Raw genomic sequence first — 26,716 nt, forward strand, 5'->3', positions numbered from 1 at the left:
AAGACATTACAAATGTCATGTGTGTGTGTATATATATATATATATATATACAGTGTTGTAACGATGTACAAATGGTTAATGTACAAAAGGGAAAATAAATAAGCATAAATATGGGTTGTATTTACAATGGTGTTTGTTCTTCACTGGTTGACCTTTTCTTGTGGCAACAGGTCACAAATCTTCCTGCGATGATGGCACACTGGTATTTCACCCAGTAGATACGGGGGGGAAGCTGGGGCCAGTTGTACTGTTAGAGGGGCCAGTTACATTAGACGTTATTGTTGTCATATTGTTTTCTTCACTGCATTGCAGGCATTAGCAGGCAAAAGACCATGTTGATAATCATTCAACTATTTATTAGCATTTTCTCTCTAATAACGGATGCTAAAAAAGAACGATAGCAAAAATTAGTAATGTAAAACTTATTTCATACTCCACATTTAGGGGCGCCACAAGGGGGTCCAAAATTGTTGTCACAGGGGCACTGCCCCCCCCCCCCCCCCCCTCCCCGGACCGCTAGTGCACATAGCCTGTGTTCTCCATCAGTGTTTTATTCTAGGCTACTACACTGCGAGAGAGCAGACACACCTCTCGAAAATCAAAGGAGACTTGATACGGCACTTCTGATATCTCGCCTGGAACTTCCTCTTTTATAGCAGGTAGACTACAGTAGGCTATTAACGCGCCTGTATATGTTGCTTTGTGTATTTGCCGCAGTATCTGTGCGTTAGAGATGTCGACGATACACGTCGTACTCGTCGTCGACATCTCTAACGCACAAATACTGGCACACTAGCCTACTTATTATTTACTTATGCTACTGTCTATTAGATCTTACCGTTGGTCGGTGTCAGTAAATGAACGCAAAAGGCAATTGTTGAATCGTTCGTATTAAATAGCTTCTGCATTTCGCTGAGCCAGCGTTTATTTGGGATAAGCAGAGAGGGGACACCTGTGGCTATGTGGTACGTTGGCAGCAGTTTTACTATACTCCTGCCTTGGGCTGAGTCGTTGAAGTAGAATTCTTCCTCCAAATGTAGTTGAGGGATATCTGTTCTGATGTCCAGAAGCTCTTTTCAGTAATAGGAAATTACCGAAAAGATGTACAAAACAGGTTAAGATCAGTTCCTTTAATGGGTTGGGTGGGTCAGGGCTTGAAATTTCCTCTGGCCATGGCCATCGATACCCTCGTGTGTGGCCATAATGCCCACTTAAAAAAATCAATGCCTTGCGGCCACTTCGGCCATTGTGCCCTTGGGCTGAACATAATAATTCTAATTCCTTTCTGCCAGCTGCCAATTGCCCCGCTCCGAAGCACCTCTCACTCATATGGCTCTCTCAGATATCTCAATTTCTATTAGCCAATGCCCGTCACGTGATCAGGTCCTTCTCTCAAGCATCGCAGCTCAGAAGTGGTGGAAAAACTCAGTTCTCCAAAGCACACCACATGGGTTATGACTAGGATTGTGTCTTTGGCTAGTGAGCAACGAAAGAAAGTTAAGAACATGAGCAAAATGCTGGTTTCAATGGCATATGAGGAAGTCTTTATAAAATAATCCCCTTAACATTCCTATGGTCGGAACATGGTAAAACATGCCACAAATGACAAAAAACATTGGTCCAAGGCACTGCATCGCAGAGCTTGAGGTGTCAGTACAGACCCAGGTTCGATCCCAGGCTGTGTCACAGCCGGCCGTGACCAGGAGACCCATGAGGTGGCGCACAATTGGCCTAGTGTCGTCCGGGTTAAGGGAGGGTTTAGCCTGCCGGGATGTCCTTGTCCTATATTGCTCTAGCGACTCCTTGTGGCTGGCTGAGCGCCTTGCAAGCTGACTTCGGTCGCCAGTTGTACGGCTTCCGGGTTAAGCGAGCAGTGTGTCAAGAAGCAGTGTGGCTTTGCAGGATCGTGTTTCGGAGGATGCATAGCTCTCGAACCGAGTCCGAGTCCGTATGGGACAAGACTGTAACTACCGATTGGATATCACGAAATTGGGGAGAAAAAGGGGTAAACGTCCAGGTTTTAAACAATTACGTTTATGGTTAAATAGTTTCAAAATGTTGACTACCTCCATTCAGATTGCAAGGTGGGTGATGTTGCCAGGTACTGGCCTTTCTCTATCTGAATTAACATTGCCTCGAGTATGACAGAATCAAGCCTTTGGATGTTAAAATGAATTATCTGACATACATTATATTCAGAAAGTATTCAGACCCCTTGACTTTTCCACATTTTGTTAGGTTACAGCCTTATTCTAACACTGATTAAATTGTCGGGGCGGGGGCTACGACCCGCACCGGAGCCACCACCGACACTAGTCTCCCCCCTCCCCAATTGGTTTCAGATTTTGTGGCCGGAGTCCGCACCTTTGGGGGGAGGGGGGGGGGGGGTACTGTCACGCCCTCGGTTCTCTATGGTGTTTAGGTCAGAGCGTGACTAGGGGGGTGTTCTAGTCATTGATTTTCTATGTGGCTGGGTTGTAATGGTTCCCAATTAGAGGCAGCTGGTAATCGTTGCCTCTAATTGGGGATCATATTTAGGAAGCTCTTTCTCCCACCTGCTTTGTGGGATATTGTTTTGAGTGAGTGCATGTAGCACTACGGTACTTCACGGTCGTTGTTTGTTTCTTGGTTTGTTTAAGTTTCACTAAAATAAAGATGTGGAACTCCAATCACTCTGCGCCTTGGTCCGTCTCTCCTCACGACCGTGACAGCTACAAACTTGGCACACCTGTATTTGGGAAGTTTCTCACATTCTTCTCTGCAGATCCTCTCAAGCTCTGTCAGGTTGGATGGGGAGCGTTGCTGCACAGCTATCTTCAGATCTCTCCAGAGATGTTTGATCAGACATTCAGAAACTTGTCCCAAAGCCACTCCTGCGTTGTCTTGGGCTGTGTGCTTAGGGTGTCCTGTTGTAAGGTGAACCTTCGCCCTAGGCAGAGATCCTGAGCGCTCTGGAGCAGGTTTTACTCAAGGATCTCTCACTCCTGACTAGTCTCCCAGTCCCTGCCGCTGAAAAACACCCCTGAAGCATGATGCTGCCACCACCATGCTTCACCGTATGGATGGTGCCAGGTTTCCTCCAGACATGACGCTAGGCATTCAGACCAAAGAGTTGAATCTTGGTTTCATCAGACCAGAGAATGTTGGTTCTCATGGTCTGAGAGTCTTTAGGTGCCTTTTGGCAAACTCTAAGTGGGCTGTCATGTGACTTTTACTGAGGAGTGGCTTTCGTCTGGCCATTTTACCATAAAGGCCTGATTGGTGGAGTGCTGCAGAGATGGTTGTCCTTCTGGAAGGTTCTCCCATCTCCACAGAGGAATTCTAGAGCTCTGTCAGAGTGACCATCGGGTTCTTGGTCAACTCCCTGACCAAGGCCCTTCTCCTCCGATTGCACAGTTTGGCCGGGAGTCCACTCTAGGAATAGGCTTGCTGGTTCCAAACTTCTTGCATTTAACAATGAAAGAGGCCACTGTGTTCTTGGGGACCTTCAATGCTTCACAAATGTTTTGGTACCCTTCCCCAGATCTGTGCCTCGACACAATCCTGTCTCGGAGCTCTACGGACAATTCCTTTGACCTCATGGCTTGGTTTTTGCTCTGACATGCTCTGTCGACTGTGGGACCTTATATAGACAGGTGTGTGTGTTTCCAATTCATGACCAATTAATTGAATGTACCACATGTGGACTCCAATCAAATTTCTCAAGGATGATCAATGGAAACAAGATGCACCTGAGCTCAATTTTGAGTCTCATATCAAAGGGTCTGAATACTTATGTAAATAAGGCATTTAATTTCTTTTCATTTTTAATACATTCACTAAATGTTTCTACAAACCTGATTTCGCTACGTCATTATGGGGTATTGTCTGCAAATTGCTGGGGATTTTAATTTATTTAATCAATTTTAGAATAAGGCTGTAACGTAACAAAATGCGTAAAAAGTCAAGGGGTATGAATATTTTCCGAAGGCACTGTTTTGCATTTCACGGTATAATCTACACCGGTTGTATTTGGCGCATATGACAAATTTTATTTCATTTGATGTGGAAAAAGGCTATGTAATTAAAAGTCTCATTAAAGTCTGGTTACATTTTCAGGAGCATCCCTCCAGTCAACATCAGTCTGGACATGATAGACTGCCAATAAGCATAGGCTATCACCAACAATTTGGCATGTAGGCTAATTAATTATGTACATTTACATACACTTTCTTAACAGAATAGCCAGTGTTTTTCAGTTTCCAAACCAATTGAATGTTGGTTAATGGCTTTAGTGACCTAGCAGATGGCCTTGGTGCCCTGGCAGATTGGGCACCTCAAATGGCAGCTCAACGTCAACAGTGAAGAGGCGACTCCGGGATGCTGGCCTTCTAGGCAGAGTTCCTCTGTCCAGTGTCTGTGTTTTTTTACCCATATTGTTATTTATTTTTACTCCTTTTTCTCCCCAATTCCGTGGTATCCAATTGGTAGTAGTTACAGTCTTGTCTCATCGCTGGAACTCCCGTACGGACTTGACACAATGCACATCCAACCCGGAAGCCAGCCGCACCAATGTGTCGGAGGAAACACCGTACACCTGGCGACCTGGTCTTCGTGCACTGTGCCCGGCCCGACACAGGAGTCGCTAGTGCGCGATGAGACAAGGATATCCCTGCCGGCCAAACCTTCCCTAACTCGGACGACGCTGGGCCAATTGTGCGCCGCCTCATGGGCCTCCCAGTTGTGGCCGGCTGCGACAGAGCCTGGGCTCGAACTCAGAATCTCTGGTGGTACAGCCTTAGACCACTGCGCCACCCAGGAGAACCCTTCTTTTACCCATCTTAATCTTTTCTTTTTATTGGCCAGTCTGAGACATGGCTTTTTCTTTGCAACTCTGGATAGAAGGCCAGCATCCCGGAGTCGCCTCTTCACTGTTGACGTTGAGACTGGTGTTTTGCATGGGTACTATTTAATGAAGCTGCCATTTGAGGACTTGTGAGGCGTCTGTTTCTCAAACTAGACACTAACATTTAAGTGACCCCAAACTTTTGAACGGTATTGTAGGTAGGGGTAAAGTGACTATGCATATTTAATAAACATTGAGTAGCATAGGGTGGGGGATCAATGCAAATAGACCGGGCGGCCATTTGATGAATTGTTCAGCAGTCTTATGGCTTGGGGGTAGAAGGTGTTAGGGAGCCTTTTGGACCTAGACTTGACGCTCCGGTACCGCTTGCCGTGTGGTAGTAGAGAGAACAGTCTATGACTTGGGTGACTGGAGTCTGACAATTTTTTGGGTCTTCCTCTGACACCGCCTAGTGTATAGGTCCTGGTTGGCAGGAAGCTTGGCTCCAGTGATGTACTGGGCTGTACGCACTATCCTCTGTAGCCTCTTGCGGTTGGATGCCGAGCAGTTGCCATACCAGGCGATGATGCAACTGGTCAGGATGCTCTCGATGGTGCAGCTGTAGAACTTTTGATGATCTGGCGACCCATGCCAAATCTTTTCAGTCTCCTGGGGGGGAATAGGTGTTGTCATGCCCTCTTCACAACTTTCTTGGTGTGTTTGGACCATGATAGTTTGTTGGTGATGTGGACGTCAAGGAACTTGAAACTCTCGACCCACTCCACTACAGCCCTCCTTTTCCTGTAGTCCACGAACATCTCCTTTGTTTTGCTCACATTGAGGGAGAGGTTTTTGTCATGGCACCACACTGCCAGTTCTCTGACCTCCCTATAGGCTGTCTCATCTTTGACGGTAATCAGGCCTACCACGTTGTGTTGTCAGCAAATTTTCTGATGGTGTTGGAGTCGTGCTTGGCCATGTGTTGAGGATCAGTGTGGCAGATGTGTTGTTGCCTACCCTTACCACCTGGGGTGGCCCGTCAGGAAGTCCATGATCCAGTTGCAGAGGGAGGTGTTTTGTCCCAGGGTCCTTAGCTTAGTGAGGAGCTTTATGGGCACTATGGTGTTGAACGCTGAGCTGTAGTTAATGAGCAACATTCTTACATAGTTATTTTTGTCCAGGTGGGAAAGGGCAGTGTGGAGTAGCATTGAGATTGCGTCATCTGTGGATCTTTTGGGGCGGTATGCGATTTGGAGTGGGTCTAGGGTTTCCGGGATGATGGTGTTGATGATCAGTCTTTCAAAGCACTTCATGGCTAGTGTAGGTATTACAGACTCGGTCACGGAAAGGTTGAAAATGTCAGTGAAGACACTCGCCAGTTGGTCCTCGCATGCTCTGAGTACACGTCCTAGTAATCCATCTGGCCCCACGGCCTTGTGAATGTTGACCTGTTTAAAGTTTTTGCTCGCATCAGCTAAGGAGAGCGTGATCACACAGTCGTCCGGAATAGCTGGTGCTCTCATGCATGCTTCAGTTTTGCTTGCCTCGAAGCGAGCATAGAAGGCATTTATCACGTCTGGTAGGCCTGCGTTACTGGGCAGCTCGTAGCTGGGTTTCCCTTTGTAGTTTGTAATAGTTTGCAAGCCCTGCCCCATCCGACGAGCGTCAGAGCCGGTGTAGTAGGATTCAATCTTAATCCTCTATTGATGCTTTGCCTGTGATGGTTCGTCCGAGGGCATAGGGGGATTTCTTATAAACGTTAGTGTCCCGCTCCTTGAAAGCGGCAGCTGTATTCTTTAACTCATTGCGGATGTTGCCTGTAATCCATGGCTTCTGGTTGGGGTATGTACTAGAGGTCGACCGATTATGATATTTCAACGCCGATACTGATACCGATTATTGGAGGACCAAAAAAAGCCGATACCGATCTATTGGCTGATTTTTATATATATATATTTGTAATAATGACGATTACAGCAATACTGAATGACCACTTTTATTTTAACTTAATATAATACACTGCTCAAAAAAATAAAGGGAACACTTAAACAACACAATGTAACTCCAAGTCAATCACACTTCTGTGAAATCAAACTGTCCACTTAGGAAGCAACACTGATTGACAATAAATTTCACATGCTGTTGTGCAAATGGAATAGACAAAAGGTGGAAATTATAGGCAATTAGTAAGACACCCCCAAAAAGGGAATGGTTCTGCAGGTGGTGACCACAGACCACTTCTCAGTTCCTATGCTTCCTGGCTGATGTTTTGGTCGCTTTTGAATGCTTGCGGTGCTTTCACTCTAGTGGTAGCATGAGACGGAGTCTACAACCCACACAAGTGGCTCAGGTAGTGCAGTTCATCCAGGATGGCACATCAATGTGAGCTGTGGCAAAAAGGTTTGCTGTGTCTGTCAGCGTAGTGTCCAGAGCATGGAGGCGCTACCAGGAGACAGGCCAGTACATCAGGAGACGTGGAGGAGGCCGTAGGAGGGCAACAACCCAGCAGCAGGACCGCTAAAACGGAGGTATCCTGGTTAACTAGGCTACGGACCTGGGTGCTGAAAACTCCAAGTGTGTCTGAGTGACAACAGAGCTGCATTGCTTTTATATTGATCGTCTCTCCCTAGGGTGATCTAGAAAACAGGCACCATGTCACGCCCTGACCATAGATTGCTTTGTATGTTTCTATTTTTTGTTTGGTCAGGGTGTGATGTAGGTGAGCATTCTATGTTTTCTATTTCTACAGTAGGTGGCATTCCTGTGTTTGCAGTGCACCTTACACACAGAGGCATTTCGTTTTTTGTTAACATTTTAAGATGTCTCCGATTTAACCTACTTGTTTTTCTCTGACATTAGATGGAGATAAAAATCCATAGTTCAAATTTGTAGAATTATGAGTTATGATTTTTTGGTTTGTTTATTACTTAATGTAATATTGTACAGAAACGTAATGTCCTCTTTATACCTAGCTTACCTCTGTCAGTTATTAACCAAGTAGATAAATACAACATGCTGTTATAATGCTGCACGTGGTGGCTGTCGGATGTACAGTATCAATACAATTAATGACAGAAATATGTATAAATCTAACCTGCCTTCTAAGCATAAACATGCAAGTGGCTTACAGTTGTCTCACCTCCCAAGATTAGAGGTTTTCAGTCTTTGGCCTTGATGGTATAATTTTAAAGGGGGTAGTGCGTTAAATTATCATTACACCCTGCATGTATACTGTATAACTACTGATGATTATGGGGTGTCCCCCAAATGGCACCCTATTCCCCCTTTGTGCCTTGGTCAAAAGTAGTGCACTATGTAGAGAATATGGTACCATTATGGACACATCCAAGGTGTGGTATTATTAGTAACCATTTTGCTGTCTGGTTTAAGAGCTCTTATTTTTTTGAAACAATTGTTATTTTTCTGTTAAAGTAATGGGCCCTTTTACAAACAAAGCATATTTAATGTGAAAACTACCCCTCTGTCTATTGTAGATAGAAGCATTGTAGTTTGTCAAAATAAAACTTATTTAAAATGTGTTTCCCTCCTTTTTCTATCCCAGATGTTAGATACTTTGAAGAATCTCAAATATAAAATATATTTTGATTTATTTAACACTTTTGGTTACTACATGATTCCATGTGTTATTTCATAGTGTTGATGCCTTCACTATTATTCCACAATGTATAAAATGGTAAAAACCCTGGAATGAGCAGGAGTGTCAACTATTTACTGGTACTGTATATTTTCATATCAGGTCGCACGATTCCTGGCACAATGAAATTGCAGTGTTAAAAAGAAAATCTAAAATGGAAGAACATATTAGCCTGGTAAGCCAAAGCAATTTTTCTGGTCTCGGGCAAAGTTACTCAACACGAGGCAAAGTTACTCATCACATGTGCATGGTCACCGAACCAATTCTCCCTGGTTAATTGTTTGCATGATGAGTAACCTAGCCTGATACCTGAAGAATGGCATTGTCTATAGGCTTTGGTTTAGCAGGCTAATGTGCTCTTCTGATGTGCAGAAGACAGTAATTCAAACCCTGTCGGTCATCAGGGTTTTTTCTGGATTAAAAACTGGTTTAGGTGGTGGGCGTGGCAATGTGCGCGGTCGGCCAGTCCGCGCAGCTGAATTTTAGAGAACATTTTAGAGACCCCCATCTTGGCAGTGTAGATACATTTTAAGCCAATTTCCTGCAATATACAAATGTGTCCATGGAGTTGAGAGAAAATATTGCAGTTTTAAAGCTAATTTCCTGCAATTCTATACCTTTTGCCATTGCTAATTGTGTTTTCTTTTTCTAACATTTTACTCAGTGCAGATGTTGCCTGTAATCCATGGCTTCTGGTTAGGTACATTCTGAAAGTTTTCAGACCCCTTCCCTTTTTCCACATTTTGTTATGTTACAGCCTTCTTCTAAAATTGATTAAATAAAAAAAGGTCCTCACCACTCTACACACAATACCCCATAATGACAAAGCAACATTTTTTGCAAATGTATTACAATTAAAAAACATAAATACCTTATTTACATAAGTATGCAGACCCTTTTCTATGAGACTCTAAATTGATTTCAGGTGCATCCTGTTTCCGTTAATCATCCTTGAGATGTTTCTACAACTTGATTGGAGTACACCTGTGGTAAATTCAGTTGATTGGACATGATTTGGAAAGGCACACACCTGTCTATGTAAGGTATCACAGTTGACAGTGCATGTCATAGCAAAAACCAAGCCATAAGGTCAAAGGAATTGTCCGCAGAGCTCTGAGACAGGATTGTGTCGAGGCACAGATCTGGGGAAGGGTAGCAAAACATTTCTACAGCATTGAAGGTCCACCAAGAGTTTGGAACCACCAAGACTCTTCCTAGAGCTGGCCGCCCGGCAAAACTGTGCAAAACTGGCCTTGGTCAGGGAGGTGACCAAGAACCTGATTGTCACTCTGACAGAGCTCCAGAGTTCCTCTGTGGAGATTGGAGAACCTTCCAGAAGGACAACAATCCCTGCAGCACTCTAGACGGAAGCCACTCCTCTGTAAAAGGCACATGACAGCCCGCTTGGAGTTTGCCAAGAGGCACCTAAAGACTCTCAGGCAATGAGAAACAAGATTCTCTGTTCTGATGAAACCAAGATTGAACTCTTTGGCCTGAATGCCAAGCGTCACATCTGAAGGAATTCTGGCACCATCGCGTCAGTGAAGCATGGTGGTGGTAGCATCATGCAGTGCGGATGTTTTTCAGCGGCAGGGATTGGGAGGCTAGTCAGGATAGAGGGAAAGATGAATGGAGCAAAGAGATCAAGAGATCCTTAATGAAATCTCCTCCAGAGCGCTCAGGACCTCTGACCAGGGTGAAGGTTCACCTTCCAACAGGACAACGACCCTAAGCACACAGCCAAGACAGAGCCGGAGTGGCCCAGCCAGAGCCCGGACTTCAACCCGATCATACATCTCTGGAGAGACCTGAAAATAGCTGTGCAGTGACACTCCCCATTCAACCTGATAGAGCTTGAGAGGATCTGCAGAGAAGAATGGGAGAAACTCCCCAAGTACAGGTGTGTCAAGTTTTGTAGCGTCATACCAAAGAAGACTTGAGGCTGTAATTGCTGCCAAAAGTGCTTCAACAAAGTACTGAGTAAAGGGTCTGAATACTTATGTAAATGTGATATTTCATTATTTGATTTTTTAAAATAAATTACCAAACATTTAAAAAAAAACAGTTTTTGCTCTTCACTATGTGGTATTGTGTGTAGATTGTTGAGGGGGAAAAACAATTGAATCCATTTTAGAATAAGGCTGTAACGTAACAAAATGTGGAAAAAGTGAAGGGATCTGAATACTTTATGAAAGCACTGTAATAGCTCCAGGGTGCCTACCATTTGTCTATATTTTCTGCATTAAAAATGTGAACTTAAAAAAATAAAATAGGTTCTTCCTTGCTGAAAATCCAAGAATAAGGTGTGGTGACCAAGTCGACCGTGTGCACCACAAAGGACACACTGCAACGCAGTGCTACATGGCAAACATAGAGTTCCATTGGAAATGAATGTATTCTTGTGTACCAAAATGCAATGACACTGTCGGGGTGAGGCGTAAAGCTTTGCATTTTCAAACTGCCAATGATCACCTTTCATACTGATTGATCACCCGACATACTGTACTTTCTAAGCCCCTTTCCTTGAATAAATGCAGTGGACCAAGTTGCTCCCCAACTTGCTAATGCCATCTAGTGGAAGAATCAAAACACACCGATGGAGTATTCCATTTGGTTCCATTCCATGTTTTAATCAAAACACAAGAGCCCATCACGACATAATTGAAAGAAACATAATTGAAATAAATCATGAAATTCATACAAATGTATTTTCTTAATCTTTACAAATAATCATTCAACACAAATATATACACACATGTGAAGTTGACAATTCAAGTGTAGGGGGAAATTAACAGTTTCAATTATTTCTGTGGTACAACAGTCTTTGTCAGTAGTGTATGTGTCAGCACAAGTACATTGAAGTACCATTGACTCATAGTAGATTCCTGGGATAAAGAGCCCGATATGAAGATATGACTCCATTCACATGCTTTGTCTTATCGGCTCTTCGTGTCCAGTAGAAATAAGGTAAAAAGTACATGCAATGTGAACTTTCACAAGCTTTACAGTATATACACTACATGTTCACTCTGTTACTATGTTGTTGGTAGTCCACATAACGAAGCTGGGGTCAATTCCATCACACTTGCAATCTATTGCTATCGAAAACAATTCCTATGAATTGAAATGGAACTGACCCCAACAGTGCAGGACAGTCACCTCTCACAAGGTGCTCTTCAGTGTGTTGTAGTTGTCCCTGAAGATCTTGAGCTCCAGGAAGTGCTTTGGCCTCTTGCTCTGCTGGCTGGTGGAGGGCAGCTAGGTGACCTGTGTGGTGGAGGGGGTCCTGTGGGCTGAGGAGCCCGTCAGGTCCTTGGCTGCTGACTGGGGATGCTGGTCCAGACTGGTGGTGCTGGAGTAGGCTTTCACACTGAAGGGAGAAGAGAGAGGGTAGTGTCAAACTGAAATTAATCGGAATGATAAACTGAGAGTGAAGATTTCTGTGACATGATGAGGAGTTGAGGTCCAAAGATAAATCTTCCTACTGATATATTTATTTGCTGAGCAAACACATTCATTTTTGTAATAATATTTATACATCAGCCAGTTCATTATGAGCATCCTGGTATCTCAAATATTCCACGTCCCCAAATACCTAAAACACAAAGAGTCACTTCCACTTACAAACACTGTCAACAACACTGCCTCTTTCAGACAAAAAAAAGCTCTTTAACTGACTTGCTTTTCAAATATGTCTAGAAATGTACACTTTGTGCTCTTGTAGGAAGCAATCACTCCGCTATTGCTGAGTACAAATGATCTATAACTGGGCTAATAATTAACTGGGCTAATAACAAACTGGGCTAATAACTAACTCCATCCTAGCTGGAGGGGTGCTCTCATCTTATCTACGAACATAGACAGGGCTCTAACTCCCCTAGCTCCACAATGAGATAGGGTGCAGGCCAGACAGCAGGCTGTTAGCCAGCCTACCAGCTTAGTGGAGTCTGCCACTATCACAGTCAGTGTAGTCAGCTCAGCTATCCCCATTGAGACCGTGTCTGTGCCTCAATCTAGGTTGGGCAAAACTAAACATGGCGGTGTTTGCCTTAGCAATCTCACTGGAATAAAGACCTCCTCCATTCCTTTCATTATTGAAAGAGATTGTGATATCTCACATCTCAAAATCGGGTTACTTAATGTTAGATCCCTCACTTCCAAGGCGGTCATAATCTTGATGTGATTGGCCTGACTGAAACATGGCTTAAGCCTGAAGAATTTACCGTGTTAAATGAGGCCTCACCTGGTTACACTAGTGACCATATCCTCCATGCATCCCGCAAAGGCGGAGGTGTTGCTAACATTTACGATAGCAAATTTCAATTTACAAAAAAAACGACTGCTTCTTTGTCTTTTGAGCTTCGAATCATGAAATCTATGCAGCCTACTCAATCACTTTTTATAGCTACTGTTTACAGGCCTCCTGGGCCATATACAGCGTTCCTCACTGAGTTCCCTGAATTTCTATTGGATCTTGTAGTCATGGCAGATAATATTCACATTTTTGGTGACTTTAATATTCACATGGAAAAGTACACGGACCCACTCCAAAAGGCTTTCGGAGCCACCATCGACTCAGTGGGTTTTGTCCAACATGTCTCCGGACCTACTCACTGCCACAGTCATACTCTGGACTTAGTTTTGTCCCATGGAATAAATGTTGTGGATCTTAATGTTTTTCCTCATAATGCTGGACAATCGGACCACCATTTTACTACGTTTGCAATCGCAACAAATAATCTGCTCAGACCCCAACCAAGGATCCTCAAAAGTCGTGCTATAAATTCTCGGACAACCCAAAGATTCCTTGATGCCCTTCCAGACTCCCTCCCCCTACCCAAGAATGTCAGAGTACAAAAATCAGTTAACCACCTAACTGAGGAACTCAATTTGACCTTGCGTAATACCTTGGATGCAGTCTCACCCCTAAATACAAAAAACATTTGTCATAAGAAACTAGCTCCCTGGTATACAGAAAATACCCAAGCTCTGAAGCAAGCTTTCAGAAAATTGGAACGGAAATGGTGCTACACCAAAGTAGAAGTCTTCCGACTAGCTTGGATAGACAGTACCGTGCAGTATCGAAGAGCCCTCACTGCTGCTTGATCATCCTATTTTTCCAACTTAATTGAGGAATGGAGCAACGAACCACCCTTCCTGTCTCTGCTGGGCCGGTTCCCCTCTCTCCACTGGGATTCTCTGCCTCAAACCCTATTACAGGGGCTGAGTCACAGGCTTAATGGTGCTCTTCCATATCGTCCCTAGGCGGGGAGCGTCACTGGAGTGGGTTGAGTCACTGATGTGATTTTCATTTCCGGGTTGGCGCCCCACTGGGTTCGTGCCATGGGGGAGATCTTCGTGGGCTATACACGGCCTTGTCTCAGGATATTAAGTTGGTGGTTGAAGATATCCCTCTAGTGGTGTAGGGGCTGTGCTTTGGCAAAATGTGTGGGGTTATACCCTGCCTGTTTGGCCCTGTCCGGGGGTATCGTTGGACGGGGCCACAGTGTCTCCCGACCCCTCCTGTCTCAGCCTCCAGTATTTATGCTCCAATAGTTTATGTGTCTAGTGTCAGTCTGTTATATCTGGAGTATTTTTCCTGTCTTATCCAGTGTCCTGTGTGTATTTAAGTATGCCCGCTCTAATTCTCTCTTTTTATTTCTCTTTCTTTCTTTCTCTCTCTCTCTCACTCTCTTTCTCTCTAAGGACCTGAGCCCTAGGACCATGCCTCAGGACTACCTGGCCTGATGACTACTTGCTGTCCCCAGTCCATCTGGTCGTGCTGCTGCTCCAGTTTCAACTGTTCTGCCTGCGGCTATGGAACCCTGACCTGTTCACGTGATACCTTGTCCCAGACCTGCTGCTTTCAACTCTCTAGAGACAGCAGGAGTAAACTGACATTTACTCCTGAGGTGCTGACCTGTTGCACCTGTTGCACCCTTATTTGACCCTGCTGGTCATCTATGAACATTTGAACATCTTGGCCATGTTCTGTTAAAATCTCTACCCGGCACAGCCAGAAGAGGACTGGCCACCCCTCATAGCCTGGTTCCTCTCTAGGTTTCTTCCTAGGATCTGGCCTTTCTAGGGAGTTTTTCCTAGCCACCATGCTTCTACACCTGCATTGCTTGCTGTTTGGGGTTTTAGGCTGGGTTTCTGTGCAGTACTTTGTGACATCAGCTGATGTAAAAACGGCTTTATAAAAAAAATATATAATAAAAAACAACAACATTGATTGATTGATGGCTACATGCAGCTCTTGATTTGATCTCACAACAAGCGCATCTACTCGACCACAGCTGTAAACACAGTCTAGTTCAAAGTAAATGGCACAGATCCATTTATGGTAATAGTCTATTTGCATATAGGCCTACAACAAAATCTCTTGCATAGTTCGTTTTGTTTCAGTATGTTGCATTGAAAGTGGCTAATATTGCGTTGCTTCTGTCACAATTTCCACAGTAAAGGGAAACGTTGACAGTGTTAACTAAGAGGGAAAACTCTAGAAAGTTGAGTGAAGTTAAATCTCCTGCTTCTCATTGTGGGCTGATATTTCTTCTGAGCTCTGCGTGGCAGTCCCGGGGGATCAGTCATAAACATTTGAGAATAGGCGTATCACCTCGCTCATGCATGCATATCAAAATCAGCATCTTCACCACCTTACACAACATCCACAGCATTATTAGGATCCGGCACCTCTCTGATTTGTCTTTGTTTGTTCCGGCACCTATTTTCCCAGATCCAGTACCTTTCGCTGCGTGAATGATTTATTATTTCACTGTTCTCACTGTAGACAATCTAATAAAAGCGATCAGCATTCAATCAAGTTGCCTCCTCGTTATTTCTGCCGCCCCCCAGAAAGACCATCATGTTAAAGCGCATTGAACCTTCTATGTAATCAGCCTATCCTGCCACACTGATTCCAGACCTTCTCTTTTATTTGTACATAGAGGTTATGGGGAGGGCCAGTGGGCTAAGTAACGGATATTGACACAGGTCTTGGTAGTGGTGGTCAGCTAGTGAAGAGGTCCCTACGTAATCATGTCACGTGGCCTAGTCTAGTCGTCTCCCCAATGAATATGAATAGGGAGTCCACCGAATAAATGCTCGAAGCTGGTGCCATTTGCAGTTCAAGAACAAGCAAATGTATAATCCCTGGCTTGTCATGCATAATTCAAAGTTGGGCTGTACAACATGCAAACAGGTAGGAAGTTTGGGTCTAGAAACGACGGGAGGAATTAAACTAGCAAAAGAGTGGGTGGAATTTACAGTAAATGAACATCCTATGCATCAGACGTAAATAAAAAAAATAAAAATAAGAGCCCTCAGAAAATAGGTTTTTGAACATGCCTGAAACAAGGCACATTTGGTGGCAGCAGGCCTTGTAGACAAGACAAAAAAAATAGGCACTACAGCCAGAACAGCCTTCAGAACAGCCTTAGAAGGAGGCGAAACATCCCAGCCACATGCCCGCACACGGCTTTGAGCAAGAAGTTGAATCTCAGGAGTTAAATGGACTTGAGTCATTGTGGAACATTTTTTTCCCTTTACCTTCACAGCACAGAAAAAGTTTGTAATCTGAAAATGTGATTCATATTATCACATAGGCAGGAGGCCTATATATTCTCATATTTGTGTTCTGCTGTGGCCTACATTGATTTATTTAATTTAAAGTTATATTCAGATATTTGTTCTATTCCTACTTTGATGTCTTGAAAATTATATGAAATTCGGGTACTGTAAGCCCCACAGCTATGTGTGCATATGGCGTGTACTTTGCAGTGTCTTCTAAAAATGTTGCTGAACATTGATGTCTAGAAAATGAGGCAATATGGAATTCGGACTTGTAAGCCCGCAGCTATACTCAACTCATCACATATTGTGAATTGGACAGTGGTCCCCAATAGGGTTACAAGATAATTACAATCTAGTCTTAATAGCATTTAGGGCGACTAGCATGCCAATAATGACTTTTTAAATAAAATCGAGGTTACCTGGTACACTCCTTAGACACTGTCACTGTAGTGCAGCTTATAGTGGTCCTGCTAAACATCCAGTCACTCTGATAAATCTGACAATCTAGGATAGGAAATCACTATAAATATTCTAAAGTTTGTTTATTTATTTGATATACATTTTATATGCATTTTTTTTTAGAGATGTGTGATCACGTGTCGAGGGTCTAGTTACATTGAAGCTCCCTGTCAACCACGTGACGGAGCCATCTGCGGTGTCAAAGTGGAAAAGACACAGGTAAATGCCGAGTCTCTCGCTTGTTGTCTGCGCGAGTCGGTTCGGCATAATTCCTCATATAAGTGTATTTTTTGGGGGATTTGAGGTTTCATTTCGTCGAAATCCGATTAGGAGGTCGACAGAGAGACCGCTTGGTCGGTTTTATAGCAGAATATCTGGCATTCATCTGGGTTTCTGGTCAGTATCGCTTGTTATTTATTTTCTTTATTTTGGGCCTACGGGCCTACCTAGAGCCTCGGTGTCGTGTTTATATAAACAGACATCGGTAGCGTTCCCAACGGAGGCGCATTTGCTGGTGCTGCATAGTGCAACTTTATAGTGATTTGTGAGTTAGTTACCACGTTAATGTGCGGCCTATGCGTTTGTGGGCTCACTAATATGCCTTACTAGTAAGCATGTTTGCCAGATAGGCTAAAAGTGATGATTTGCAACAATCTAGCTAGCTATCTTCTCTTCGCCATGAGGTTGAGAAGAACGGAATCTCATCGACAAATTCGACCAGGCTGGATGGATGTTCCCTAAAAATGACTTCTTAGCTCGCTAACATTTAGACAATGTTATGTTTAAGAAGCATATTATATTTATTGAAGGACCTGACGTTAGTTAGTTAATGGTTGTGGTGAAATAATATTCATGGAGTTTATGTAACGTTATGTAGCTTAGCTAGAGACAAATCGCTAGCTATCGTTAGCAAAATAAAACCATGTTGTGGATGTCAAATCCGAGGCGATGTGTGTATTGCATCGTTCGCTAGTGGACGCCATTACAATCTGCTAAGTTTTTTCGCTAACAAGTTACCATAGTAGTTACAGTAGCTTGTTAGTTAGCCTCAGCTAACAAGCAACCATAGTAGCTACATTATCTTGTTAGTTAGCCTCCCAGCAAATGTGTGCCAAATAAATGTCATTTGCCAGATCATTATTAGCTAAAGTAGCTAACTAATGTTCGCTAACTCAAATTTCATTGGACCCTATTTGGATATACTAAACCTAACGTAAACTCACCCCATTCCGTACAAATGTGCGTAACCGCGACATTCAAACGAGGCTACTAAGAAAACTAATGGGACGTGTTGACTTCATAATCGGGGGTGTGAACTAGGTTTCTATTCATGCATTGATCGACATGGTAATAGATCTATAGTATTGGAGAAAAGTTGAAAAAACTGACCCTCGGTTACATCTTGCGGTGTCATGTCGTAACGTACAGCATGCATAAAGCAACTTTCTGTTTTACAATCTCTCTCCACCTGGTGTAGCACTTATCTCATCGTTTAAAAACAAGAAATGGACAGTTAAGGGGGATACCTAGCCATGTTTTTTGTCGTCATTGCATGTGATCATCATTCTCAAAGCCGCTGTTTACTTCTAAGATCACTTTAGCACCGCCCTAAAAACCCGAATCAAATTCGACACAAACCTTCAAATAGGTATGTAATGACACATTATATAAACTCTTTATAGTGTTTTATTTACATTTTAGAGGTGATCAGTTGGACAGATCGAGTGAAAAAATGCAATTTTCCCACACTACATCTGTCCTTCTCACTACCACGCATTAGTTTTGCTTCCATACCTGCCATTTTTACAAAGACCCGATATGGCTTACTGCCTGCTTGAATTATGCAGAAACGGGCAGTGTTTACATCATGTAATCGATTTTGTTGGAAAGGGGAGAAATTGTGCTTAAAATGGTATTGACATTACAGTTGATCTGGAAGTATTACGTTTTTGGGGCGCTAAAATAAGCACAATTGTACGGACCAAGGCGATGTACGAGTTTACGTTACCTAGCTAGGTATATAATTTTAGTTGGCCAATTAGCTAGCTAGGACCATTGTTTAAAATTAGGTAACGCTAGCCTAGTTAACCATCTCTTTGGGTAGGTCGTTACAACAGCCACAGTCAGAAACCCTGCCTATTTCTACAAAAACTCGAGTTAAAATAGATACGCGAGGTATGGCTTAACATAACCACTAGCTACAAATGAAATGGCATAATGAACTGTACAACTGGCGACTGAGGTCAGCATGCCTGCCAAAAGGAGTCGTTAGAGCGCGATGGGACAAGGATATCCCGGCTGGCCAAACCCTCCCCTACTCGGACGACACTGAGCCAATTGTGCGCTGGCTCATGGGTCTCCAGATCGCAGCCGGCTGCGACACAGCCTGGGATCAAACCCGGGTCTGTAGTGACGCCTCTAGCAGTGCCTTAGACCGTTGCGCCACTCGGGAGGCGGGTGTGATCATTCTAGTGGTCCCTGCAGCGTACGCTCAAACCAGTGTGATTAGAAGACTTATTTAGAACGTCCAGTTTTGATTGACGCAACGGTCAGCATTTGAGCTGGCCACACTGTTTTTACACAAATATTCCTTACGGAGTTATATCCTGAATGTGACCAGTTTATTTTTAAATGCAATGTTTAGACATTCTCAGAAGTAGTGACAGCATACACTATCATCCAAACCGGAAAATGTAGGCTACATTTGTCCTAGATCAAACTGAGGAAAGATTCACGTAACACAAGCGGTCATATTTAGATAACTCTCGGCTGACAGAAACCACAATATGAATTAGCTAATAGCACTAACTGTTTATAATTAATCACATTGCAGGTGAGCTTACCATTGATCAATATTGTTGAGTAAAACACTTTCTAGAAATCTAAATTAATCACTTTGGATGTTTGTTTTTTCGTGTTAACCGAAGATAAGAGGAGACAAGATGAGTTTGGTCTGTTTGCAGTATGCATGTTTTTAGGGGTTGTGTCGTCTACGATCATTCACTTAACTTCATTCCCTTCCGGGAGTTTACTCATAACATCGTTGGTCTGACAGGCGTTTACGTGACACCCAGAATGCATTGTATAATGTCAACAAACATGGCATAGCTGGCAAATAGCTTAGCATTAGCTCATTATTATCAGTACAACGTTCAAATAAGTATTTTACAAACATCATAGGTGTCCGTTTACAATCTGTGCAATAATCGGAATGCCTTATTTGTCACCAGTACTTGAAAACGTGAATTTAACTGAAAATACATAATGCTCCATACATGCGTACATGCATACATATGGAAAGTATTCAGATTCCTTGACTTTTTCCACATTTTGTTACATTACAGTCGTATTCTAAAAAAATAAACCCCCTCAATCTACACACACTAATGACAAAGCAAAAAAGGTTGTTAGAATCCTTAGCAAATTTATATCACATTTTGTTTTGAGACCCTTTTTACTCTACTTTGTTTAAGCACCTTTGGCAGCGATTACAGCCTCGAGTCTTCTTGGGTGTTACGATACAAGCTTGGCACACCTATATTTGGGGAGTTTCTCCAATTCTTCTCCGCAGATCTTCTTGAGTTCTGTCAGGTTGGATGGAGAGCGTTGCTGCACAGCTATTTTCAGGTCTATCCAGATGTTCGATTGGGTTCAAATCCGGGCTCTGGCTGGACCACTCAATGGCATTGACTTGTCCCGAAGGCACTCCTGCGTTGTCTTGGCTGTATGCTTAGGGTTGTTGTCCTGTTGGAAGGTGAACCTTTGCCCCAGTTTGAGGTCTTGAGTGCTCTGGAGCTGGTTTTCATCAAGGTTCTCTCTGTACTTTCCTCTGTTCATCTTTCCCTTGATCCTGACTAGTCTCCCAGTCCTTGCCGCTGAAAAACATCCCCACGGCATGATGCTGCCACAACCGTGCTTCACCGTAGAGATGGTGCTAGGTTTCCTTCAGACATGACACGGGGCATTCAGGCCAAAGAGTTCAATCTTGGTTTCATCAGACCAGAGAATCTTGTTTTCTTTTGGTGCCTTTGGGCAAACTCCAAGAGGACGGTCATGTGCCTTTTGGACGGTCAGGCTTCTGTTTGACCACTCTACCATAAAGGCCTGATTGGTGGAGTGCTGCGGAGATGGGTTGTCCTTCCGGTAGATTCTCCCATCTCCACAGAGGAACTCTGGAGCTCTGTCAGTTACCTTCGGGTTCTTGTTCACCTCCCTGGCCAAAGTTCTTCTCCCCCATTGCTCAGTTGATTCCAAAATGGCGTAGCAGTGCAGACGTTGTTTGTCGGTCTCACGTGTACATTTTGTATTGTCTTTTTTGTATATATTTCAATATATTTTCAATCTCTTAACATTTTTTAAATTAAATATACCTTCCGGCAACCCGCCTCACCCAATATGATACGGATCTGCTATTTTTAGACCTTATAGCCAGAACCGCCATCAGAAGCTAACCAGCTAATTATCTACTAGCTATTTAGTCATTGTTAGCCACTGGTAGCGGCCTTTACTTTTAGCACAGATACCAGCCGCTTTTAGCCTGGATAATGCTTGCCAACCTGCCTGTCTGCTCAGCACGTCAACCCTGAGCATATCCTAATGTTTTTCTCCACTACAATACCGGATTCCTGCCCTAAGCTTTGGATCATTACTCCAGATCATCACATCTAGCTAGCTGCCACCGAGTGGCCCAGCCCGAAGCTAGCCTTGAGCCAGGCCCATCTCCCGGCCTGCTCAGTGGACCGTATGATCACTCGGCTTCACAGCAGATGCCTCCCGGACTCTTCACTAACACGACTAGAATCCACTATTATTTACAAAATTGCTTCCAACACTCTACTCAGCAAATTGGATGCGTTCTATCACAGTGCCATCCAATTTGTCATCAAAGCCCCGTATACCACCCACCACTGTGACCTGTATGTTCTCGTCAGCTGGCCCTCGCTACATATTCGTCGCCAGACCCACTGGCTCCAGGTCATTTATCAGTCTTTGCTAGGTAATGCTCCGCCTTCTCAGCTCACTTGTCACCATAACAACACTCACCCTTGGCATGTGCTCCAGCAGGTATATCTCACTGGTCATGCCCAAAGCTAACACCTCCTTTGGCCGCCTTTCCTTCCATTTCTCTGCTGCCAATGACTGGAACGAATTGCAAAACCGCTGAAGTTGGAGACTTGTATCGCCCTTACTAACTTTAAGCATCGGCTCTCTGAGCAGCTTACCGATCGCTGCAGCTGGACACAGCCTATTTGTAAATGGCCCATCTAGCTACCTACCTCATCCCCATATTGTTTATATATACTTTTTTGCACACCAGTATTTCTACTTGCACATCATCTGCACATCTATCACTCCATTCTTAATTTTCTAAATTGTAATTACTTTGCTACTATGGCCTATTTATTGCCTTACCACCTCACTCCATTTGCACACTGTATATAGACTTTCTCTTGTTATTGACTGTACGTGTGTTTATTCCATGTGTAACTCTGTTGTGTTTGTTGCACTGCTTTCCTTTCTTGGCCAGGTTGCAGTTGTAAAGGAGAACTTGTTCTCAACTGGCCTACCTGGTGAAATAAAAAAACAAATCTTCAGCTGGGTGGCCAGCTCTAGGAAGAGCCTTGGTAGTTCCAAACTAATTCCATTTAAAAATGGAGGCCACTGTTGGGGACTGCAGAAATTGCTGCAGATATTTGGTACCCTTACCCAGATCTGTGCCTCAACACTACTCTCAGAGCTCTACGGACAATTCTTTCGACCTCGTGGCTTGGTTTTTGCTCTGAAATGTACTGTCAATTGTGGGACCTAATATAGACAGGTGTGTACCTTTCCAAATCATGTCCAAACAGGTGGACGCCAATCAAGTTGTAGAAGCATCTCAAGGATGATTAATGAAAAAATTTGCAAACATTTGCAAACATTTCTTAACCTGTTTTCACTTTGTCATTATGGAGTATTGTGTAGATGAGAATTCTAAAATTAATTTTACACTAAGGCTGTAATGTAACAAAATGTGGAGGAAGGGGTCTGAATACTTTTCAAATGCACTGTGTGTGTGTGTATACAGGGGGAATTTGTAGAAGAGACCTAGGTCTTGGTCTTCCTTGTTAAAGTAATTGACGCAGGAGTGTAAAAATGCATCTGATGCACTTAGCTGTTCTACGAGTGGTCTGAGGCCGGCATTTAGATTACAAGCATTTTTCAAGTGCATTGTTAATTATTATGGTTTTGGGAAACCAGTGTATTTAACGATGCTCCTAAGAACGTTTTAACGATGTACTTAAGCTTTTGGGATCCGGGCCCTTGGCCTTTACGATATTACTATCTATGCTCTATTTCCAGTTCTGGGGTTAAACTCCATGTTTTTTTGGGGGGTGTACTGTTTTTCTAGCTAGTACATTTGCTCCCTCACATCATGTGAAATATGTGCATTAACAATTGCTATTGAAAATCTAAATATTTCTTCATTGTTACCAGGCCACACGCATATTTAGGTTATTTAAGCCACTGATTCTCAGGAACTGCTAAACTGTCATAAGCAGTCTTACCAACTAGTTTTATAACTAACCCTGGTCGTACTTTACAATAGTCATTCTGTAATCAGTGAATAATTTACACTTAAATCCGTGGTGATGGTCCCAAACCCTACCTTACTAATTTGTTTCACTGAACCACCAAAAATGCATGGTTTCAGTGTCAGTTGGATTTTCCAAATGCTAATTTGACGTTGAACCTCTCTCCCAACTTTCTTTCTCAGGTGTTATTCCTTTGTAAATACTGTTATTTGTATATACTGTAAATGATGACGTCGGTGGGCGGAAACCGAGCCTGCGGCAGTTGGGAGCAGCAGACGCAGACAGGCCAGACACAGCACAAGCAGAGACCTCAGGTTGGTACCTCGCCCTCGACCCTTCTGCCCACACAGGATGTCATGCACTTAGTTACCACGCACATTGACCCAACAGCTGATTCTTTGTTTCCAGGGCCTACTTGGTCCACCAGCCACTGTGGCAAGTAGATGGAGAAATCTACCAGCCACTCTATTTTTATTTATTTTACCAGCCAAAATATTTATTTGATATATTTACTTATGTTTGTTTTTACAAAAGCATGCTTATTTTTTCTATTAAAAATATATATATTAGTAGGAAGTAATGTGATATATTCCTCAATTTATTTAAATGTCACCCAAGTCTCTTAACTACATTATCAGATTTTAGTGGCAGACAATTTTTATCTGCCACTTTAAGGGCGGGAGGTTACCAAGTTAACAGTGCCACTCAAGTTATCAAGAGGCGGTGTGAGATTTTGGATCTGACTAGTAGTAGACAGCATCTCTTCACTATCAGTTGAAGCAGCAGACTCAAACTAACATTAAAAATCAACCAACCTTGTCAACATAACAATGTAAATACTAGAGATGACTGTATTTAGTCGATTGGTCGATAGGCTGTTGGTCGACTGAATTTCTTTAGTCAAGCAGTCGCAGTTTATTTTTCTTTTCATGGTGCACCTGTCTGATTCGCGCCTGTCTCAGTGGACTAATTCATTGCGGAGGCCACAGGGATGGCACAGTCCATCACTTGAAGGCATGTGATAGTAAAATTGTATATGGTTATATTATGTAAAAAATGTTGTATGATGTAGATATCAATAAGTGATTTCCGTATCACCGTGTACTACACCACTGCTGTCATCCTTACCTCCAAGCGTTTATTCAAGTTGAATAATCTTTGTATGCCAACAGCAGTCGCACCATTGGAAGACAGCTTATTCCTGCTCTTTTACCGCGATCCATCAAACCCATTTGGTGTGTCATTATAGTGGTCTCTGACTTATGGTCAGACTCACTCAGGTGGAACAAACTTAAACGTGCGCCATTTTTTTCAATGCTAATTTGAATGTCATTAGGAAAACAAATGTTTACATTTAAAAAAATATATATAATAATTATGCACAGTTTCTCAATTTAAAAGTAATCCTCAAAGTTTTTCAATAGTATGATTACTATCTGATTACAATCCTTTTGCTGGTAACTGATTAGTTACTGTTGCTTTTAATCCGTTACTCCCTAACCCTGTACCTAACCAATACTTAATGGGTGGATAAATGCCTGTCATTTGTGGGGCGGCAGGTAGCCTAGTGGTTAGAGCGTTGGGCCAGTACCCGAAAGGTTGCTTGATCGAGTTTCCGTGCTGACAAGGTAAAAATCTGTCGTTCTGCCCCTGAACAAGGCAGTTAACCCACTGTTCCCTGGTAGGCTGTCATTATAAATAAGAATTTGTTCTTAACTGACTTGCCTAAGTAAATAAAAGCATTTGATGACAAGAGACACTTTTTTTAAAGGCTATTTGTGGTCACTCAGAAGTTGATGTTCCACCCTTCTCTACACAGGCCACTGCTGAGCAGATCCGACTCGCGCAGATGATTTCGGACCACAATGATGCTGATTTTGAAGAAAAAGTTAAGCAGGTGAGAGAGAACATGGCACCCCAGTGCCCTTTTAGACCCTTTTTGCTGCCTGAAGGGAGAACCATTACATTAGTGTACATTCATAGAGATCTAGAAGTGTCCTAGCCTCTCTTGCCGCTTTTTCTCTGGTCTGGTAGCTAGAGCTTAAAGTATAATTGCGTCAAAAATATTCCATAACCCTTTGCACTTGTGGGAATTGGATAGGGCTAGATTGAAATGTTTCTTACTGAATAAATATGAAAAGCATACATTTCATACTGGAACTATTCCGACCACTTGACTTTCCACATTTTATGTTACAGGCTTATTCTAAAATTGAGTTTTTATTTTTATTGAATTAGTCTACACACAATATTGAATTAGTCTACACACAATATCTACCCCATATTGACAAAGCGAAAACAGGTTTTTAGAAATGTTTGCAGATGTATAAAAAAAAAAAAAACTTATTTACATAAGTATTCAGACCCTTAGCTATGATACTCGAAATTGAGCTTAGGTACATCCTGTTTCCATTGATCATCCTTGCTTCTACAACTTGATTGGAGTCCACCAGTGGTCAATTCAATTGCTTGGACATGATTTGTAAAGGCACACACCTGTCTATATAAGGTTCCACAGTTGACAGTGCATGTCAGAGCACAAACCAAGCCATGAGGTCGAAGGAATTGTCCATTGGGTTCCGAGACAGAATTGTGTCAAGTCACAGATCTGGAGAAGGGTACCAAAGAAATTCTGCAGCGTTGAAGGTCTCCAAGAACACAGTGGCCTCCATCATTCTTAAATGGAAGACGTTTGGAACCACCAAGACTCTTCCAAGATCTGGCCGAACTGAGCAATCGGTGGAGAATGGCCTTGGTCAGGGATGTGACCAAGAAACCGATGGTCACTCTGACAGCTCCAGAGTACCTCTGTGGAGATGGTTGTTCTTCTGGAAGGTTCTCCCATTTCTGCAGCACTCCACCATTTAGGCCTTTATGGTAGAGTGGCCAGACCGAAGCCACTCTTCAGTAAAAGGCACATGACTGCCCGCTTGGAGTTTGCCAAAAGGCACCTAAAGGACTCTGACAAGATTCTCTGGTCTGATGAAACCAAGATTGAACTCTTTGGCCTGAATGCCACGTTTCATGTCTGGTGTAAACCTGGCACGATCCTTGCGGTGAAGCATGGTGGCAGCAGCATCATGCTGTGGGGATGTTTTTCAGCGGCAGGGACTAGAAGACCAGTCAGGATCGAGGGAAAGATGAACGAAGCAAAGTACAGAACTCCTTGATGACTTAATCCAGAGTGAACCACAGACTGGGGCTGTGGTTCACCTTCTAACAGGACAACAACCCTAAGCACACAGTCAAGACAACGCAGGAGTGGCTTCGGGACAAGTCTGAATGTCCTCTGAATGTCCCCAGCCACAACCCGATCAAACATCTCTGGAGAGCCATGAATGTAGCTGTGCAGCAACCCTTCCCATCCAACCTGACAGAGCTTGAGCGGATCTTTTTTTTTTTTTACCTTTTATTTTACTAGGCAAGTCAGTTAACCCACTCTTCCTAGGCCTTTATTTGACTAGGCAAGTCAGTTAACCCACTCTTCCTAGGCCGTCATTGAAAATAATTTGTTAACTGCCTTGTTCAGGGGCAGAACGACAGATTTGTACCTTGTCAGCTCGGGGATTCGATCTTGCAACCTTTCGGGTTACTAGTCCAACGCTCTAACCAACCACTAGGCTACGC

General features: G+C 43.2%; 1 protein-coding gene and 1 long non-coding RNA gene across 11 annotated transcripts in view; both read left to right on the forward strand.

Moving 5' to 3' along the window:
* The first annotated feature begins 510 nt into the window (after positions 1-510).
* LOC129831435 (uncharacterized) lies at positions 511-15,302 on the forward strand. The gene is made up of 2 exons (XR_008755719.1): positions 511-659; positions 14,187-15,302. It is a non-coding gene; the product is annotated as an uncharacterized LOC129831435 (long non-coding RNA).
* Positions 15,303-16,677: 1,375 nt separating this feature from the next.
* Positions 16,678-26,716, forward strand: part of LOC129831436 (ubiquitin-associated protein 2-like) — a 47,665-nt gene continuing 37,626 nt past the window's right edge. For 9 of the 10 annotated variants that reach the window (XM_055894818.1, XM_055894823.1, XM_055894815.1 and 6 more), the window contains exons 1-3: positions 16,711-16,910; positions 23,272-23,403; positions 24,909-24,986. In XM_055894818.1, coding sequence (XP_055750793.1) covers positions 23,314-23,403; positions 24,909-24,986 — 168 coding nt within the window. In that variant the 5' untranslated portion in view covers positions 16,711-16,910; positions 23,272-23,313. Of the gene's footprint in view, positions 16,911-23,271; positions 23,404-24,908; positions 24,987-26,716 lie in introns of all 10 variants that reach the window. The other variant, XM_055894816.1, reaches the window with a different exon arrangement.

The sequence above is a fragment of the Salvelinus fontinalis genome, chromosome 32, assembly GCF_029448725.1.
Source record: "Salvelinus fontinalis isolate EN_2023a chromosome 32, ASM2944872v1, whole genome shotgun sequence".
Taxonomy (NCBI): Eukaryota; Metazoa; Chordata; class Actinopteri; order Salmoniformes; family Salmonidae; genus Salvelinus; species Salvelinus fontinalis.